This window comes from Pleurodeles waltl, chromosome 1_2 (assembly GCF_031143425.1).
Source record: "Pleurodeles waltl isolate 20211129_DDA chromosome 1_2, aPleWal1.hap1.20221129, whole genome shotgun sequence".
Lineage (NCBI taxonomy): Eukaryota > Metazoa > Chordata > Amphibia > Caudata > Salamandridae > Pleurodeles > Pleurodeles waltl.
Genome location: NC_090437.1, coordinates 40366881 through 40386424, shown reverse-complemented (window position 1 = coordinate 40386424; position 19544 = coordinate 40366881). Strand labels below are relative to the sequence as shown.

Below are 19544 nucleotides of genomic sequence, written 5' to 3'. Positions count from 1 at the left end.
CTACCTGTTTGACCTCATTTATCGTGGATACAACATAATTTTGGCGACGAGGGCCTTCGTTGAACCATCTCCGAACCTACGCTCAGTTTACATTTTGAGAGACGGACGCTGCACTGCTAACGGATCTCCGGTGTGAGTGAGATCTTGGTCTTCGCTGGAAAGAGTCACAGAGTGTTTCTGGTGCTTTAAAATTGAAATACACGCGCACTTAGTCGCTTGTAGCATTCAGTGTGTGTATGACATTAAATATTGGTTTAACTTCGGTCCCCGGCCGCGAGCGCTTTCTTACTTCACTTTTTCACGCGCGCTCTCCTACAACGCGTATTTGAGTAACTGAGCACTCCAGGACGTTTCTTTTTCAGGACGCTTCGTCAATTTCAATGAGAAAAAAAAAGGGAATATAAGGCGAACTTGCTTTAGAAAACGGACCGTTTGTTTGAACATTGCCAAAGAGGAGGTTGTTTACTCGTTTTTAGTCAAAACAAGGTGAACTTTCTTTAGAAAAAAAACAAAACGGACCTATTGTTTGAACATTGCTAAAGAGGAGGTTTTTTACTCGTTTTTTGTCAGAACAACAGCATAATTACACTCTTCAGAATTACGTCAGATGTTTCTGTGTACGTGGTTTACATTACTATTTCAGTTCTACCACTAGATTGTCTAATTATACTCTATAATTATGCAATCTGTCTCGGCTCCTCCTCCTTTTCTTGAAACACCTGGGGAACCACCAGTGGCCTGGTCTCAATGGTTTGATGCTTTTGAGACTTATTTGGGAGCCATTGGGGCATCACGATATAGACCTGAAAGGAAAAAGATTTTGTTATTACATTCCCTGGGATTTGAAGGCCGTGAGACTTTGAAACATCTTCCTGAAATTGAAATGACTGATAATGAAGAGTTGGATGAATATCAGGAAACAGTGAAGAAGCTGATTGTGAGATTTGATTAACAACCCAGTCTTGTTGTTTTGCGCCACAAATTTTTCAAGAGGATCCAGCTACAAAATGAATCGATAGACGATTTTGTTAGTGCTCTTCGTAAATTGTGTGCACAGTGCCAATTTGGTGCTTTTCGTGACCAATTAGTCAGGGATCAACTCATTGGGAATTGCTATGATAGACATATTCAACAAAGACTACTTACGATGGGTGATCCTTCACTTGAAGAGGTTATCAAGCAAGCTAAAAGCATTGAACTTGCTCAAATTTCTCTTAAAGAACTTTCGGATCAACGCAAGGAAGATGAGAAAGTTTGTGCCAGTGTTGTCTCTTCACGCAAAGAATTCAAGACTAACAATAATCAGTTTTTCAAACGCACTAATATTTGTTTTAGATGTGGGAATGTTCCACATTTGAAGGACTCGAAAGGGTGTCCTGCTAAGAATGTAATTTGTCACAAATGTGGCCGTACAGGCCACTTTGCTAGAGTGTGTCAGAGTGTCAAGAGTGACAAGAATGTTAATATCAGCAGTGTGTCTGATATCTGTGAAGGGTCCAATCAGTGTTTGGAAAATGAATTCCGTGACATGATTGTGGTTGTCATAGAAGAGCAACTGCCAGTGAATGAATTTGAGAAGTGTGTCGACCCGTATGTAGACATTTGTGTGGGGAGTAAAACACTTCATTTACTTGTGGATTCTGGGGCACGCATTACTATGATAACTTTAGACTTGTTCAAGAGTACGTGGGGTCATAGAAAATTGTTTCCACCTGATAGAGCTCCTGTTTCCTATGAAGGAAGGAGGATTGAATTGGAGGGTTTCATTGAGGATGTGTTGGAATTCAAGGGGCGCAAGATCCGTGGTAAGGTGTATGTTGCTGTCAAAGGTCTTAATATTTTAGGCTGGTTCCACCAAGGTCTATTTGGGATGGTATTGAGACCAGGTACCACTGAACAGGTAATGGTGGTTAGAGACTGTGATGACATGAACTTGTCTACTCTTCATTCAATGTTCCCTAGGGTTTTTTGGAAAAATTTAGGATGTATCAAAGGTTTTAGGCATTGTATCAAAGTTAAAGGTAATGTTATCCCGATAAAGCACAAGTTAAGAGCAATTCCATTTAGTTTGAGGGAGGACCTTAAATCAGAATTGGAAAAGTTACAATCTTCAGGTGTGATTGAACCAGTTGAATCTAGTTTATGGTTGTCTCCCATTGTGGTTGCTCGCAAACGCAATGGTGAGATCCGTTTATGTATTGACTTAAGAAGTCTCAACAAAGAGATTTGGGTAGATTCTTTACCTTTACCCAGAATTTGTGATCTACTTGAAAAACTTAGCGGCGCAGTCTGGTTTTCAAAAATTGACTTAGCTTCAGCTTATCACCAGGTTGTTCTTGACGAAAACTCTAGGCATTTAACAGCGTTTAACACCCCGTTTGGTACTTTTCAATTTCGTAGAATGCCTTTCGGCCTTGCTTCGGCTGCTTCAGTCTTCCAACGCATCATGTCATTTCTGTTGAAAGATGTCGAAGGTGTAGTGGTCTTTCAGGATGATGTTTTGATTTTTGCCAAACAGTTAATGGCTCACAATACAGTGCTCAAGATGGTATTACAGATCTTTGAAGACAATGGGGTTGTGGTTAAGGAGGAGAAATGCGAATTTTGGAGGAAAGAGATTGAATTTTTGGGACATGTTGTTTCGTCGGAGGGTGTTAAACCAAGACCAGGGTTAGTGGATGCTGTTCGTCGATGTCTTCCCCCTAAGAATAAAGATGAATTACGATCATTTGTTGGATTATGTGAATTTTATGCTAGGTTTATTCCGAACTATGCCTCCAAGATGAAGTGTTTGTCAAATATGTTGAAAAAAAGTGTTGAATTTATGTGGGACAAGGACTGTCAGGATACATTTGAGTTGGTAAAAGCTGAAATAACTGATGCTAAAGCTTTACATTCCTATGATCCTGCGTTAACGTGTAAAATTATGGTTGATGCCAGCAAATATGGTTTAGGGGCAGTTCTGGTCCAGGATCTCTATAGAAGATCAGATATTGTTGAGGGGCGAAAGGTGCATTCCCCCACACGATTTACGTTCAGGTTTGATTAGTATAGCGCATGAAGGACATTTTGGAGTGACTATGACTAAAAGGAGGTTAAGGGAGAGTTATTGGTGGCCATCTATGGACAAAGAGGTCGATTTGCTTGTCAAGGGGTGTCTTGTTTGCAATTCGGCGGAAAAGGGGTTAAAAGTATCTACTCCACCGTTACATCCTATTGAAATACCTCCAAGACCGTGGTCTAAGCTGGGGATTGACATGATTGGCCCATTTAATTTTCTTCCTCACAACTTACGATATGCGTTTGTTCTTATGGATTATCATAGTAGATGGCCTGAGGTTCGTTTTTATCCAGTTGCTTCAGCGCTTAATGCTGTGAATTTTCTAAAGGAAGTCTTTTTGCGGGAAGGTTTTCCGGAAATCATTATTTCTGACAATGGTGTGCAATTTGTTAATGCAGAAATGGAGAAGTTTTTAAAGCAATCTGGTATTAAGCACTTGAAGAGTTCATTATTTCACCCACAGACAAATGGTTTAGTTGAAAGGATGAATCGGGTGGTTGGTAACTGTATAAAGTGGGCTAGACACAATAATTACGAAGTTTTTGAAGCGGTAAGCACCATGTTGTGGGTTTATCGTTCCACACCTCATTCATTAACTAATGTGTCACCTTTTGAAGCCTTAAAAGGGCGTAAACCAACCACTGTTCTCTTTCCCTCTTGGTTGAAGAGTTTGTTGAATACCAAGGGATTGTGTGGTAGTAAAAAGGGATTGGAATGGGAAAAGGTGAAGTCAGGTCAAGAACGTATGAAGAGGAGATATGATTTGATCAAAGCCACCAAGTTATGCAAGGTATTCCCTGGAGATTTGGTGCGTATAAAAAAATGTGTGTCTGTAAGAAAAGGTGATGATTGTTTTGGGAAGCCTGTCAGGGTAAAGAAAGTTTGTGGAAGTGCAATTATGGTTGAAGATGGTCGTTGGTGGAATCTTTCCAGAGTGGTGAAGTCACCTGGTGAGCCTGTCTTGAATCCTTGTAATGACATTGACAGGTGTCCAAATAGGAGTTCTTCCTTACAAGTTCAAAACTTACATAATGTGAATACGCAGAAGTCAGCTTTACAGTATGAGGATAATTTTCCACGCAGATCTTCCCGTCAAAAGTTTGTGCCATGGAAATTAAGAGCTGATCTATAGTATATATATATATTTTTTTTTCTCTCTGTTGTTATTATTAGGTTTGTGTTTGTTATTTCCTAGTTTTATCATTTTTGGTAGTTATAGTATGGTTTTGTTTTAAGTCTAAAAAAAAAAAAAAAAAAAGGAAAAAGAGATGGTATGTTGTGTTGGCTCGCGAGTCGGGTGGAATGTAGAGGGCTCGCGGGTCGGGTGGAATGTAGAGGGTTGGATGGGAGCTCGAGGGCTGGAATGCGGGAGGTGCGGCGAGTGAAGGAAGGCGGTTGGAGGAGTGCCGGGGACAAATACTGGAGGTGGTTCTTGTATTCTTTGGAAATAAACGTGGAATATACTCCTACCTGTTTGACCTCATTTATCGTGGATACAACAAAATAACATGTAACATAACAGTTTAAAAGCACCTGCAGCAGAGTTTCTTGTGTGCCCAGCAGTTTTCCGGCAACAAAAATAAAATGTCAAGATAACTCTGGTGATTAACATTCCTGCTGGTGAGAGACTGAAATTTGTGTAGCTCTGACTCATTATAAAGTAGCACAGACGGCTAATATGCCTGCAGAAAAGAATGTGTATCATGCAGAATGGATAGCTTAGTGGGTTGCTTCTTTTGTTAGAGATTCTTTTGTTGCTTGCAGTTCATAAGTTACAATCCTGATATAGCACAGTGACCTATGAACAGTCATCAAATAGCAGCATGCAAACTGCAAGGCAGACGGTTGGAACCTTATCTTTTTTCCTAATATTTCATTATCTTAATGTTGCTAAAAAGGGTTAATTTGGGCAGAAATACATTCCTATTAGTATTAGTAAAGCCAACCCAACCACTGTCGTACGTTTTAAATCTAGAGTTTGTACTTCTCCAGACCAAAACCTCTTAACATACACTTCCTAGTAGCATGGCTGTCATGTGATTGTTGCACTGAGCGCCACCAGCACTAAAGCCGGCCCGACTAGAGCAATCTCAACCTAACTCTGCCGTGATTTTTAGAACACCTTCTTCTCAGTACCTTTGTACCTTTTCAGTTCAGACACACAGCCATACCAAAAATTAACAAACACATTCATGGCAGTAGCCTGCACACAGCAAATGCTAGTTGGGACCCCATCATCACTACCATAACAGGAACTATGGACTGTCTCCTTTACAGTTTCTAGTCAATTGTGGTTCACATGATTAATATAATGTACCTGGTTAGAAAAGGCTAATTGTTTTCCACCTCTGAATACTTGACAGTAGAACAATGCTAATATGAAGTGTAATGATAATGTTCTCCTTGGACACCCTAACTTTCATGGTATCTAAAAATACTTTAATCTGTACTTTTGCCAATCCTTAATAGCAATAACCCAAAGCAGCAATGCATGTAACCCGACATATAACAAAGAATTCACTATTCAACACATAAGGTTCATTCAACATTAGTGGATTAATGACTCAAAGTTTTATCCACGAGGGACTGGCCAATCATCTCCAGGTTCCCTCTTCACAAAAAGCACAAAAGAGTGGGCCAGAAAATTTAAAAGTAGTGATTGAAATACATTAAAAAACCTGGTATCTTCTTGTCTCCCACCAGACATGGCAGTTAGTGATATAGTTGTCCACACCTCCTCCTACTATAATGTAATGCCTGATATCAGGAAGGAACTTACACCCCACCTCCTCCTTCTTTCCCAAATGTGGAGCAGTATCAGCATACAAAACAAGACCAATTCATTGAAGACACTTTAGAAATTTCTGCATAGCCTAAGTATGTCTAGCCGAGACTTTAATTAAAAAAGGATTTAATCCGCATTGAGCCTCCCTGGCTGCAGTCGATGTGCATATTTTTACACAAGGTTCATGCAAGGGACTACATACAGCATAACAAAGTTTAAATTTAGCTCCAGAAGCACATGGTTCTATCAGTACCTTCCTGTTTCCATCATTCAGACATGGAGACAGCCAATCCTCTAAACCCAGCTCATCTGTTATCCAATCAATCATACACTTACAGCTATACAATGACTTCTCTGGGTTATACAAATTTAGGAGCCGCCCAAACCATTGTTGTACCATGGGTGGGTCAGCACTTTTCCATGCCATGGAAACAAAGGTGAAATACCACTGACCCTGATCAGTAACAGCATCCTGCTCGAGACCAAACAATATAGATGGAGTGATGTTGATCGCCTGTCTAAACACCATTTTTTCATAAGGCCTTAATCCCTGTTTTAAATGGCTTTAGTTTTCCACAGCCAGAGAACATATGAATCATATCTACTGGACCTTCTCCACAGTGGAGGCACCTATCATTCTCCCTTTTACCCCAGCTAAACAGCTGAGCGGGCGTGTAATGAAGGTTCAAAAGAATTTTGTAATGCTCGGTTCTCATGCTAGCAGAGAGGAGTATCTTCATCCCCAATCCAATTGAGGTCTGAAAATCTAAATCCCCCTCCCCAAGCTTCACCACCCACCTTGCCTCCTCCAATTCTAAGTCATCCAGATCCATATCCAGTAGGATCTTATATATCTGTACAATCTTACTTCCTGGCAGCTAAACAGTGTCAATAAGGGGGATTCTGTCCATCAAAACTTTTTCCTCTCTTATCGTATTCAAAAATTCCTTGGCCTGTATATATTTAAAAAACATCCTGGCCCCAACCCAAAATTTTGCTGGAGCTCAACAAATGAACACAACTGACCTCATGAGAAAAGATCCCCCAGCCTGCACCAACCAGCATGCCCCCATTGCCTCCAAATCCCATCATGAAAAGTTGCCAGAAACAATGGTAAGCGCCACAATAGAGTATACCAGTTGTATCTTTTTACACCCAGCTGTTTTTGCATCCAGACACTCTAGGCTGCCACCACAATCTTAAATCTCACCCTTTTAAATAACCCAGCTCTATCCATCTCAGGAAACATCCCAAAGCTGACCACCCTGGAGATTGTTCATAGATAGAAGGCAGCTCTAAGCACTGCCCGAGCCATCCATCCTACCACTCTCTGATGCAAAGAGGAACCCCCACCCATATGCTACAAGAGCACTTCCCAATAGTAAAACAGGAAGCTAGGGTCTTCCTAACCCCCCTGTTCTCGTGGGACAGTTAGGAATTTGAGGGCCCTTCTTGTTTTTTTGTACTGCCAGACAAAAGTTAAACAGATGACATCCAATTTCTCGAGTAGTGACCCTTCTAGCTCAAGTGCTACGGTCCTAAACAGAGCACTTTTGGAAGCACAATCATCTTAAGTACATTGCATCTTCCCACTAGAGTCAGATGCAGACCATCAATGTGCCTCAAATCTGAGTCCCCACTAAATAGTCAAATTTAATCATATAAATAGTACTAACCTTTGAGATCCTGACCCCCAGATAAGTGTCTGACTCAACCCTGAGCCTATCTGACATAATTATGTTATCAGTACAGACCACTTGAGTTTTTTTCCTTATTAAGAAAGTAGCCCGAAATTGCTCCGAACGTCTCAGCCAACTTCTCCACTTCAGATATTATGCTTATGGGATCAGGAGTAACTACTTCAATGTCATCAGCGTATGCCAGTACCTTTGTATACCTCACTGGCTTTGTGTTCTGATTCCTTAAAGTTTGCCTTAACAATGGTTCAATATAAAGAGCAAAAAAGATGGAGGAACAACGGCAACCCTTCTCTGCTCCCCTAGAGATCTCTATCCTTTCTGATTCTAATCCCATAATTTGCAGCTGAGCAAAATGGGAATGATTCAAAACCTTTATCTCCTTAATCAGCCTTGCGCCGAATCCCTTAAGCCTCAGGATCCACCAAAAATAGCTTTAAGACACTCTATTGAATGCCTATTCTGCACTGAGGAGGCTCAAAGCCAGAGGGTCTCCTGTTACCTCAGCAGTACCGAATAATGTGATGACCTGTCTGATATGGTCAGTTGTCCCTCTACCAGGTATAAATCCTGGATTTATAAAGCGTGGCAAATAACCCTTGAGGGTATCAAGGAGCTGAATTTTAGGCACGGGGAGATCAAGTGATGGGTATAATCCCATGCTTCTAGGGTACAGTTTGTCTTCAGAATTAGGGAGTTAGGCCTATAGGAGCCCATCTTGTCCAGTGGCTTATTCTTTTCACTAAAAATTACAATATCAGTTCCATGCCAAGAAGAAGGCGGAGCCCTTTCCCACTGATCCCCCCAACCTTTCTCCTTCTAAAGAAAAAGAAACTGTGCGTTTATTGTTCTAATCAAACCTAAATGAAAAATAAAATCTTCAGCCCCTGAAAAACACAATGACTACGAAACAGGCCAAAATAATATGCTTAGCAATTCACTAGCTGCTAGAAAGCAGCACAAGGACAACACTATCAAAGCTAAATACTGCTGTCTTAAGAACCAGATAGATGTGACAAAAGATAGACCCAAAATTCTCTTTGATATTATCACGCAAGATTCTAAACCCTGCATTTCACAGAGTACTTCTTCTGAAACAAAGAGATTTGTCCATTGTCTTGCCAAAAGAACTGAGCACAATTATTCTAGGGATATTCTATTACTCCCACCCCATCCCAAAATCAAATACCTCATTTCTCAGTAAACATGGCCTCCACAAGTTCTAAAAATAGCCACTTTCCTCAATAACGCAGTTCCTGGTGGGTTCCGCCTCAGCCTTCCTTCTTAAATCTTTTCTGTAGTGCTGTTACCTGGGCATACTCCACTCTCGACGCAAATTGCTGAAAAATGACAACATTAGTCACGTTTTTCCACTCTTGAAAAATAGAAAAGCTGGCCTCCCTTACATGCCCTAACAAAGTGTTTCTCATCACTGAATTACTAGAGATTGGTCCAGAGTTTCATTGTCATAAAACCGTCTTACAAAAATATTGTTTCCTAAATATCATCTACAAAAATATCGCCCATTGGAATCAAATATATAATAAACCGGATATCAACATGATTATATTTTTTAAACCATTTTTAGGAGACAATATCTATGCCAAGCAGTGTGTCTGATAAAGCTATTCTGACGTACAAACCCAGCAATCACCACCATGTCCCATTGTAGTGATAAAAACTGAGGCCCAATGCACTAATAAATGCACAGTCACACATTTATCCCTGCAGAACAATGGTAAAATTCCATGTTCCTGCTGCAGTACTTCAGTACTGACATGAGGAAAAACAATGTTTACTGCCTCACACGTCGCATGTTACAGTGGTTTTATACAAAGCTACATCTCTCCTAATCAGTGCTTAATTTGTGAAACACATAAGTGCCAGGGCTAAAAATATTTCATGACACGCCACTACAGCTACTGCAACAAGCCAACATTGCCAAACGCCAGTGTCATTTTACCTTTATAACTGAAACTTTTCAATAAATGTCCCCATTTTGATTATTCCATGTCACTAAAGCTGTTAGAAGGGACTAGATGAGGTATTGTTATATTATTTTATATTTATATTGAAATTTCAAACAATCTATGGATGTGATCAAGAAAAGACTGACAGCGCAACCATGTGGTGGATTGTCATGAATAAGTGCAAGGGTTGAGAAATAAGTACTAGCGCCGATCACTGGAAAACACCGGCAAAAATTAAGTACTGCTCTTAATAGTCATGAAGGCTCCTTAATGTTATTTTACCCTACTGCACAAATGTATCCGAGTTTTGGTTACATAACATTTTAAAAATAAATACAAAAAAACGTTATTGCATTAAACATGTACACAACTGTGTAGAGGATGGTGTTCCATTTATTAACATTGTTAAGGGAGGGGGGAGCCCTCATGGTCCATTTGACGCTTCACCTTTTATGAGTTGTGTGCCCTCCCAACCCTCAACAATATTAACTAAAAGCATATTATACTCTGCACATGTACATATGTATGATGGATGCATGGATGGATGGACGGATGGATAATGTGTCAGAGAAGAAAACATCTGAGTGAAAGGGTGCTAGGGCAAGGCCAATGTTTGTGTCTTCTCTCACAATTTTAGTTCTGTACACAATTTTATTGGGGTTTAAACAAATGAAATTTCAGTGAAAGACTTCCTCTGCTCCTGAATGATATGCTGCTAACTTAGCATATACTGTGTTCTGTTTTATGTGATTGTCCAAATATTAATTAACAAATATAGTGGAACACATATATTGAAGCCTAAATATTGAGGACTAAAATATGAAGAAGGTAAGTGCATATAGGTAAATACAGATTTACAGTTCTTAACTTAAAGTCTACATAATTTCCGTTCACTGTATTTTGGTTCTTGATATTTAGGACTTTATATTTTGGTCCCAAGATAGTCTCTGATCAATATTCAGGGAAAATGCCCTTTGTTTGCCCCAAACGTGGCACTGTTTTTCAGTGTTATGCTGGATTAGTCTTGATCCTTTGCATTGATGCAAATCATTAGACTGGCAATTGCTGCTGTCTCATGTAGCATGTTTACCATAAAATTCAGACAATGAAGAATCATTGTGGACTGTTATATTGATATTTTATTAGTTTGCTAATATTGTTGGACCTGGCCTTTTTGTAGGGTTACCGCAAACGTTTTTCTTCCTATTATTGCTAACCTGTTTTTGTTGGCTTTAGGACTCTGGGCACTTTCCCACTGCTAATCAGTGCTAAAGTGCATACTCTCTCTGTCTAAAATGTACTGACCACTGGTTTATCCATGACTGGCATATTAAATTTACTAGTAATCTCCTAGTAAAGTGCACTACGTGTGCCCAGAATGAATCAAATGCTAATAGTGGGCCAACAGCACTGATTGTGCTACCCACATGAGTAGTCCTGTAAACATAAACAGTTAGGAGTGCACCTGCCTGACATCCCAGCAATTAATCTGCCCCATTGCATCATGGTAGATGTAGTATCTTCAAAAAACGAACTCCATTAATTTTTAAATATTTCACCTTTAAGTAGGTACAGCCTTTACTGTGCATCTCTGGACACATGTGTTTCTGGGTTAGTCCCTTCTTCAGCAGAGAACATATTTGCGGGGTGCTGGGAATGCTGCCATAAATCCCCCGGTTTCAGTACCTCTTTCCTGGCATGCTGGTGCCTGCTCCAGAGCTCGTCAGCCCAGTAGCTCAAGGGAGCCTTTAAAGTCACAAACAGTTAGGAGCGCACCTGCCTGACATCCCAGCAATTAATCTGCCCCATTGCATCATGGTAGATGTAGTATCTTCAAAAAACGAACTCCATTAATTTTTAAATATTTCACCTTTAAGTAGGTACAGCCTTTACTGTGCATCTCTGGACACATGTGTTTCTGGGTTAGTCCCTTCTTCAGCAGAGAACATATTTGCGGGGTGCTGGGAATGCTGCCATAAATCCCCCGGTTTCAGTACCTCTTTCCTGGCATGCTGGTGCCTGCTCCAGAGCTCGTCAGCCCAGTAGCTCAAGGGAGCCTTTAAAGTCACAAACAGTTAGGAGCGCACCTGCCTGACATCCCAGCAATTAATCTGCCCCATTGCATCATGGTAGATGTAGTATCTTCAAAAAACGAACTCCATTAATTTTTAAATATTTCACCTTTAAGTAGGTACAGCCTTTACTGTGCATCTCTGGACACATGTGTTTCTGGGTTAGTCCCTTCTTCAGCAGAGAACATATTTGCGGGGTGCTGGGAATGCTGCCATAAATCCCCCGGTTTCAGTACCTCTTTCCTGGCATGCTGGTGCCTGCTCCAGAGCTCGTCAGCCCAGTAGCTCAAGGGAGCCTTTAAAGTCACAAACAGTTAGGAGCGCACCTGCCTGACATCCCAGCAATTAATCTGCCCCATTGCATCATGGTAGATGTAGTATCTTCAAAAAACGAACTCCATTAATTTTTAAATATTTCACCTTTAAGTAGGTACAGCCTTTACTGTGCATCTCTGGACACATGTGTTTCTGGGTTAGTCCCTTCTTCAGCAGAGAACATATTTGCGGGGTGCTGGGAATGCTGCCATAAATCCCCCGGTTTCAGTACCTCTTTCCTGGCATGCTGGTGCCTGCTCCAGAGCTCGTCAGCCCAGTAGCTCAAGGGAGCCTTTAAAGTCACAAACAGTTAGGAGCGCACCTGCCTGACATCCCAGCAATTAATCTGCCCCATTGCATCATGGTAGATGTAGTATCTTCAAAAAACGAACTCCATTAATTTTTAAATATTTCACCTTTAAGTAGGTACAGCCTTTACTGTGCATCTCTGGACACATGTGTTTCTGGGTTAGTCCCTTCTTCAGCAGAGAACATATTTGCGGGGTGCTGGGAATGCTGCCATAAATCCCCCGGTTTCAGTACCTCTTTCCTGGCATGCTGGTGCCTGCTCCAGAGCTCGTCAGCCCAGTAGCTCAAGGGAGCCTTTAAAGTCACAAACAGTTAGGAGCGCACCTGCCTGACATCCCAGCAATTAATCTGCCCCATTGCATCATGGTAGATGTAGTATCTTCAAAAAACGAACTCCATTAATTTTTAAATATTTCACCTTTAAGTAGGTACAGCCTTTACTGTGCATCTCTGGACACATGTGTTTCTGGGTTAGTCCCTTCTTCAGCAGAGAACATATTTGCGGGGTGCTGGGAATGCTGCCATAAATCCCCCGGTTTCAGTACCTCTTTCCTGGCATGCTGGTGCCTGCTCCAGAGCTCGTCAGCCCAGTAGCTCAAGGGAGCCTTTAAAGTCACAAACAGTTAGGAGCGCACCTGCCTGACATCCCAGCAATTAATCTGCCCCATTGCATCATGGTAGATGTAGTATCTTCAAAAAACGAACTCCATTAATTTTTAAATATTTCACCTTTAAGTAGGTACAGCCTTTACTGTGCATCTCTGGACACATGTGTTTCTGGGTTAGGCAGGTGCGCTCCTAACTGTTTGTGACTTTAAAGGCTCCCTTGAGCCATTGGGCTGACGAGCTCTGGAGCAGGCACCAGCAGGCCAGGGAAGAGGTACTGAAACCGGGTGATTTATGGCAGCATTCCCAGCACCCCGCAAATATGTTCTCTGCTGAAGAAGGGACTAACCCAGAAACACATGTGTCCAGAGATGCACAGTAAAGGCTGTACCTACTTAAAGGTGAAATATTTAAAAATTAATGGAGTTCGTTTTTTGAAGATACTACATCTACCATGATGCAATGGGGCAGATTAATTGCTGGGATGTCAGGCAGGTGCGCTCCTAACTGTTTTTAGTCCTGTAAACATGTCTCAGACCTGCCACTGCAGTGTCTGTGCGTGCAGTTTTAAACTGCCATTTCGAACTGGCTAGTGCACCCACTTGTCAGGCCCAAACCTTACCTTTTACTAAATGTAAGTCACCCCTAAAGTAGGCCCAAGCCATCCCATGGGCAGAGTTCAGTGTATTTAAAAGGTAGGACACGTACTGGTGTGTTTTACATGTCCTGATAGTGGAATACTGCTACATTCATTTTTAACTATTGCAAGGCCTATCTCTCCCATAGGGTGACAAGAGGATTGCCTTGAAATGTCTTTCAAGTGCAATGTAACATTGGGAGCAGATATGGATATGGAGTTTGGGGTCTCTGCACTCACAATTTAAAAATACATATTATAGTGAAGTTGTTTTGGGGGATTCTAAGTTTGAAAATGCTACTTTTAGAAAGTGGGCATTTTCTTACTTAACCATTCTGTGCCTTTGTCTGTCTGACAAATACACATCTGGGTCAGGATGACAGTTAGGCTGTGTGTGCAAACACCCTATACAGTCACACAAAGAGAGATGAGGTGTTCCCTTCATAATACTGATAGCCCTTTACCAGGCTGATGGGTCTTCCTGAGCTGGAGTGGTGGGAGGTGCTGACACTTGCACCAAAATAGGGCTGTGTCTGTCCTCACACAAAAAGTCTCCAACCCCCTGGAGTGTGTCTGGGGCCAGGGCAGCGAAAGGCAAGGTATTGAAAACTACAAAACATAAATGGGTGTAAGTACTGGACCTCTGAAACCATATAGTAAGAAGTCTTCTTGACTCAGGACATTCTGCCAGGAAGAAGAGCTGGATGCTATAGGAGGAACTGCCCCTCTGCCTGTTGCTTTGCTGTGCAGGCCTGCTGCTTGCTGCTTCTGTCCTAGGAGTGAAAGGACTGGACTTTGCTTTCTATATCCTTCTTCCAGAGGTTCTCCAAGGGCTCGGACTGAACTTGCCTGTTGTTAAGAAGTCTCAGGGACATCAAAGACTTCACTTACCAGCACCTGGGCCCTCTTGCTGGGAGTCCTGACTTGCCAAGTGGTGCCAAATCCAGTTCCTGGGACCTTGGAAGTGAGCTCTTATGCAACCAAGAAGGAACCAAGCACATCGACTCCAGAGCGACTTCGGAACTGGGATAGCTGTCTAACTCCACACTGCTGCCTGCACCGAAGCCGTGGTGCCAACTGAGTGCAACGACCACAACCTGCAACACGGGCCGGACACCACCGCAGCACCTGAAAAGTCCTGCCACAGTGTGAGTCCTGAGTGCCATGTCACCAATGTCCGTGACACCCAACTCAGTTGCAGCTCCTGTGGCCCCGTGGTGGGATTGCGACAGGTCAAATTCGATGCTTTGCATCTTGACCTGCTGGATTCATCCACCACTCCACCTATGCCGCATCACCTCCCCTGCAACCGTAAGGAACCTACGCCTCACCTCCCCTGCCTAGCAGTAAGGGACCAACACCTCATCTCTCCGGTAGCAGTAAGGAACCAATGCCGCATCAGCTCCAGCGATGTATCACCTCCCTGACTCTGTGCAATGTCTTTGTTTGCTCATCATTTTCCAAGATACTGTACCTGGGGTCAGTGTGACTCTGTGATTGGCCGGCACTCCCTTTCGAGTGGCATTGGACTGTTGGAAGCAACTCCATCAAGATGCTGTGATAACCCAAACTGGAGCTATTGTGTTTCTAAGTGCTATACTAAGATTTAATCTTTGAAAATGTGTATCTTTATTTGAGGATATTGTTTATCTGTTGCTTTGGACTTGTTTTACTCAGATAAATATTGGCTATTTTTCTAAACTAGTGTGGAGTACTTTTGTGGTGTTTTCACTGTGTGTGTGTGTGTGTGTGTACAAATACTTTACACATTGCCTCTGAGATAAGCCTGACCGCTTGAGCCAAGCTACCAAGGGGGTGAGCACTGCTTATCTTAGCTGTGTGACTCCCTTACCCTGACTAGAGGGAGGGTACCTCCTTGAACAGGGTGCAAACCACTGCCAACTAGAGACCCCATTTCTAACAAATATAAATAAGGCAAATGTAGGATGAGAGAGCTGCCACCAGTAGTTGACGTGTAAGCATTCTCTTAAGCAGAGTCGGTTTCATCCAAAGTGGCCCTGTGGTAATCATCGCATGGTTGTTTTTTTGTATAGATTGCGGATATGCCTGGTGATCCTTAAATCTTACTGGTTCTTCTTGCAAAGAATGTACAAGAAATGTAGGAAAAGGTTGTTACATATACATGCAGTATGTCCCAGTCTATAAATATAGTCAGAATAGCTTTCATGGCACGACCTCAACAAGTCCGACAGCAGCATTCCCAAGGGTAGTAATTATAAGCACAACAGCTTAAAGACCTCAGAATGTACACACAACAACTCATCAAAATACCAAGATATGAACAAAATACCTCCCTTACCAAACGCCAGATACCACCAAAACACTGATGTCCCATCATATGGACAATACCCCACAGATCGTATAATAATTCCCACTACAGTATTGCAAAATGTGAACAGTTATTTCCAGAATAGTGTCTCATTATGTCAACATCAATTCCTAGTGCTTTATTACAGCAGGTCTGCAGAGTTTGTGCAAGAAATGCTCCGGTGTATGTTCATAGTTCATAGAGCAAGCACGGAATATCTGACTTTATTCCCAGAAAGAATTAGGCATGGGTGCCAAACTACCAGAAAAGTCAAAACAGGTAAGCAATTTTCACCAGAGTAGTCCATGCATGTCCCTACTGGCTACAAGGGCCGACACAGTCATTATTTTCAATGAATCACATTACGACGTAGTATGCATGTAATTATTCGTTGAGCAACCCAGCATGTGCACAATTATTCCAGGAGCACCCTAATATGTAAACAGTACATCTCAGATGAGTTACAACACATGCAATTACTCAATGGGCAAACCATATATTGTGTTCATTAATTTTAAGAGTTATTCCCGAAAAACTAATAGCTGACGTGGAAAAACTGTCTTCCCTCCTTAGGATGACAGAATGTGGCCCAGCGATGAAACTACCCGCTGCATGGAAGATCCTCCTAGCTTTCCTTGGTGTGGTGATTCTTCTGTTCTTAGCAGTCGCTATCCCTCTCATAATTGTTTTTGTTGTCTTTGGTAAGAATCGAAATTATATTTACCCCTTGTTTCCTAATTGTCATGTGATGTTGTCGAGTCTTAGCTTTAAGCAGGGGACTGCTTAATGTATAGTTACAGAGCAGAAACCTCCTGGTGAAAGGCAACCAAAGGCATTAGAGAGATAATTTTATTCTGGTGAATAGAGGTCTATGTAAAACTGACCCAGTAGTCAACTGAAGGTTCTGCCATCATTGTTCATATTAGTAACTGCTATATCTAGGCCTACTGACGCAATCAGGTTCTTACCCCACATATGCAAAGAGTGTATTTTGAAAGTAAATTAGGCAGTCCCACACTTTGTCGATGTCGAAAGTGCGTTTGGCTTTATTTAGGTTTAAAATATACATAGGAATAATTGTAAGGAGATATGTAAATAAGGATGGTGATTTGGTATTCCTTCTTTTGGAGTCCCTTTTTGCCAAATATGTTTTTCCAGTTTATGTTTTTATATGGGTCATTCCGGGCAGAATAAACCAAGTGGGTCACTTTTAAGAGTACTTTATCTATCCATTATTTGACCACATCAACACTGAATTTACAGTTGTGATGTTTCAGGGCGTGGAAATGTCATGTTTCCATTTCAGTCCCCCTGTAAAATGCTGGTTATTTGGAAGATAGATAAAATCCACAGGGAGGTTTTCCAAAGAAGAACCATTTCTCTACAAGAGGTGAACTATTTCTTCTTATGGCAACATACCATTTGCAGACAGCCTGTTAGAGGACTGGGACCCAGAAGAAGACTTTTCCAAGAACACCCTGGTGGGAAATCCAGTTCACTTGTAGCTGCGTCTGATGTCCAAGCACAAGTGTTTGGCCTGCATATATAAAGATGAGCAACAAACCATGGGTACCTGTTACAGCATTAAGTACATATCTGAACTTGCATATTTACACACGTTATAGTAATGCCGAGATAAATCAATGAAGTATAAATCACCTACATTAGTCTCCCTCCCTTCTATTGGGGAGTAATGTAAAAACATGATAGATTTCCCATCAGCCTTATTACAAGTGCCATAGGCTACAATTCACTTGTAATACGGGGGATGGGATATCTGTCTTGTGACCATCTTGACTGTCAAAGTCTAAATAAGGCCCTAATACCTGGAATCTGGCTAGCTGGTAAATGACGTGAATGTATGAAGGTGGCTTTCAGCGGATCCGGGGTGCCCTGTAACCTACCTCTCTACAACAAAAAACAACCCTACAAATCATGCTTAGTGCTGTTATCACTCAAACAGCACTGGAAAAAAGTAATCATTGTTAAATAAACTAAAAGACAGCTATGCATCCGGATATTCAAACGAGGATGTGTCCCAACCTACCTGCGCCCACTGAATGATTGCTGATTAAAGAAAGTTAGAGATTTAGAGAAAAATAGCAGAAAGGCAATCGAATCATTACATTGAGTGACTGTAATCTAAATAACTGTTTAATGTTGCAGTGTAGCAGAAACACTTGTATGAGCCATAATGTAGAAATCATGAACGCGGACCAGGTAGTCCTGGATAGATTTTTGAACCTACAGTATATTTGTTCTCTGTTTAACCAGGTCCAACCGTCCAGTCTTCTGAAAATCGCTACTTCAGCGTTAGCTTCAAAATCACTAATTCTTATTTCTTGGCGAGTTTTGAAGATCAGTCCTCCAATGAATACAGAACACTAGCAGATCAAATTGAGTCCCTGGTAAGAGGAGATCTGATGTTTGTAATAGTTTCATTGTGAAAGGTGTTACTGCGTTCCATTTAGAATCTTGTTGGTTTATGAAAGTTTTTAATACAATATAGTTTATCTACAATTATTGCTCGAAGATCAAACTCAGAAGCTGCTTTGTCCATCTGTCCCATCCCACTATTTTTTGCTTTTGGTCCACTAAAGTTTGCCAGTTTCTTTATTTGCCTCTGTCTTGTAGAACCTGCTTTAAGTTTTAAGAAATTCTGTTAAATTAAACAACAATAAACATAACAATTGAATTAGATCAATGTAAAGGTGTATATACATGATATTATAATATCCTTAAAATATACATACAGTTAGCACTAATCATTCTATGATGAATAATAAAAAGGGAGCACCTAATGTAGGAGATCTTTTAAACACCAGGAGATGTGGTTTACTGCCTAAACTGCTGAGTTTAAATCTTGGGGTTGAATCTGTTCTTAGCATTGTTCTTGACTGACAACGGTGTGATTCTGGGCAAAATACTTAATTTACCTGTACCAAAATATGTGAAATGCAATTTCAAATATGTGCTGTGCATTACAAAGACGTAAATCCTTGCTTTGTGTACATTATCTTGTATAATAATGTCTTATGCTATGTTGCTCCTCTGCTAGTTTTGAGCTATCAATATGTACATACAATAGCCACTTTAGTGCTCTGTAGAGACGACTCTGGTGTCCTCTAGGCAGAGGAAGACCCCAAAATGGTCTCCATCCGAATACTGCCAGCTCCTGGTTGGTGGCTGTTTGTGTAGTTTTTTTTTTGCATACCACAGCTGCAACTCATGGAAATATCCTTGGATCCCCAGGAATGGAACTGGGACTTTTGTCCCAAGAGATGATTGCATATACTAGACCAAGTGTAAACAAGAAAGTAATTGTGATCACCAAATTGACATTGAAAAGGGATTAATTTAGTATTTCCCAGAAGATGATCATGGACATTGCTTTTCTGAGAAAGGGGTGCTAACAAGGAGGGAGAGTACTGACCTGTGACGGGCCGGTCGGAGACAGCCCGTACACAAACGTAACTGGTGCTGACACTGCTCCAGGTGCTCAGGAACAGCCTGGGGCAGGAACCAATCAGAGCTCCTCAGAGGCTGTGACGTGGAATGCCCGAGGCGGAAACGCGGAAGCGGAAGGAGATAAAACGCCGGTGTCCGAGGGAGACGGGGAAATCGGCGAGGAGGAAGAGGAGAACGGCGATGTCGGAGAGCAGGTTTTGTCCCGCAGGAAAGAAGAAGACGAGGAGGCAGCAGCCAGAGGAGCGAACACCGCGGTGGCTCGGGAGGCCGAGCAAAGAGCCCCGCCACACTTCTG

At 41.7% G+C, this 19544-nt stretch overlaps 1 protein-coding gene across 1 annotated transcript in view; it reads left to right on the top strand.

The window, feature by feature from the left end:
• Window positions 1–19544, top strand: part of LOC138296586 (transmembrane protease serine 11C-like) — a 299563-nt gene that overhangs the window by 61548 nt on the left and 218471 nt on the right. The window contains exons 2-3 of the mRNA XM_069235857.1: window positions 16355–16482; window positions 18056–18189. Of these exons, the coding sequence (XP_069091958.1) occupies window positions 16356–16482; window positions 18056–18189 (261 nt within the window). The 5' untranslated portion in view covers window position 16355. The remainder of the gene's footprint in view (window positions 1–16354; window positions 16483–18055; window positions 18190–19544) is intronic.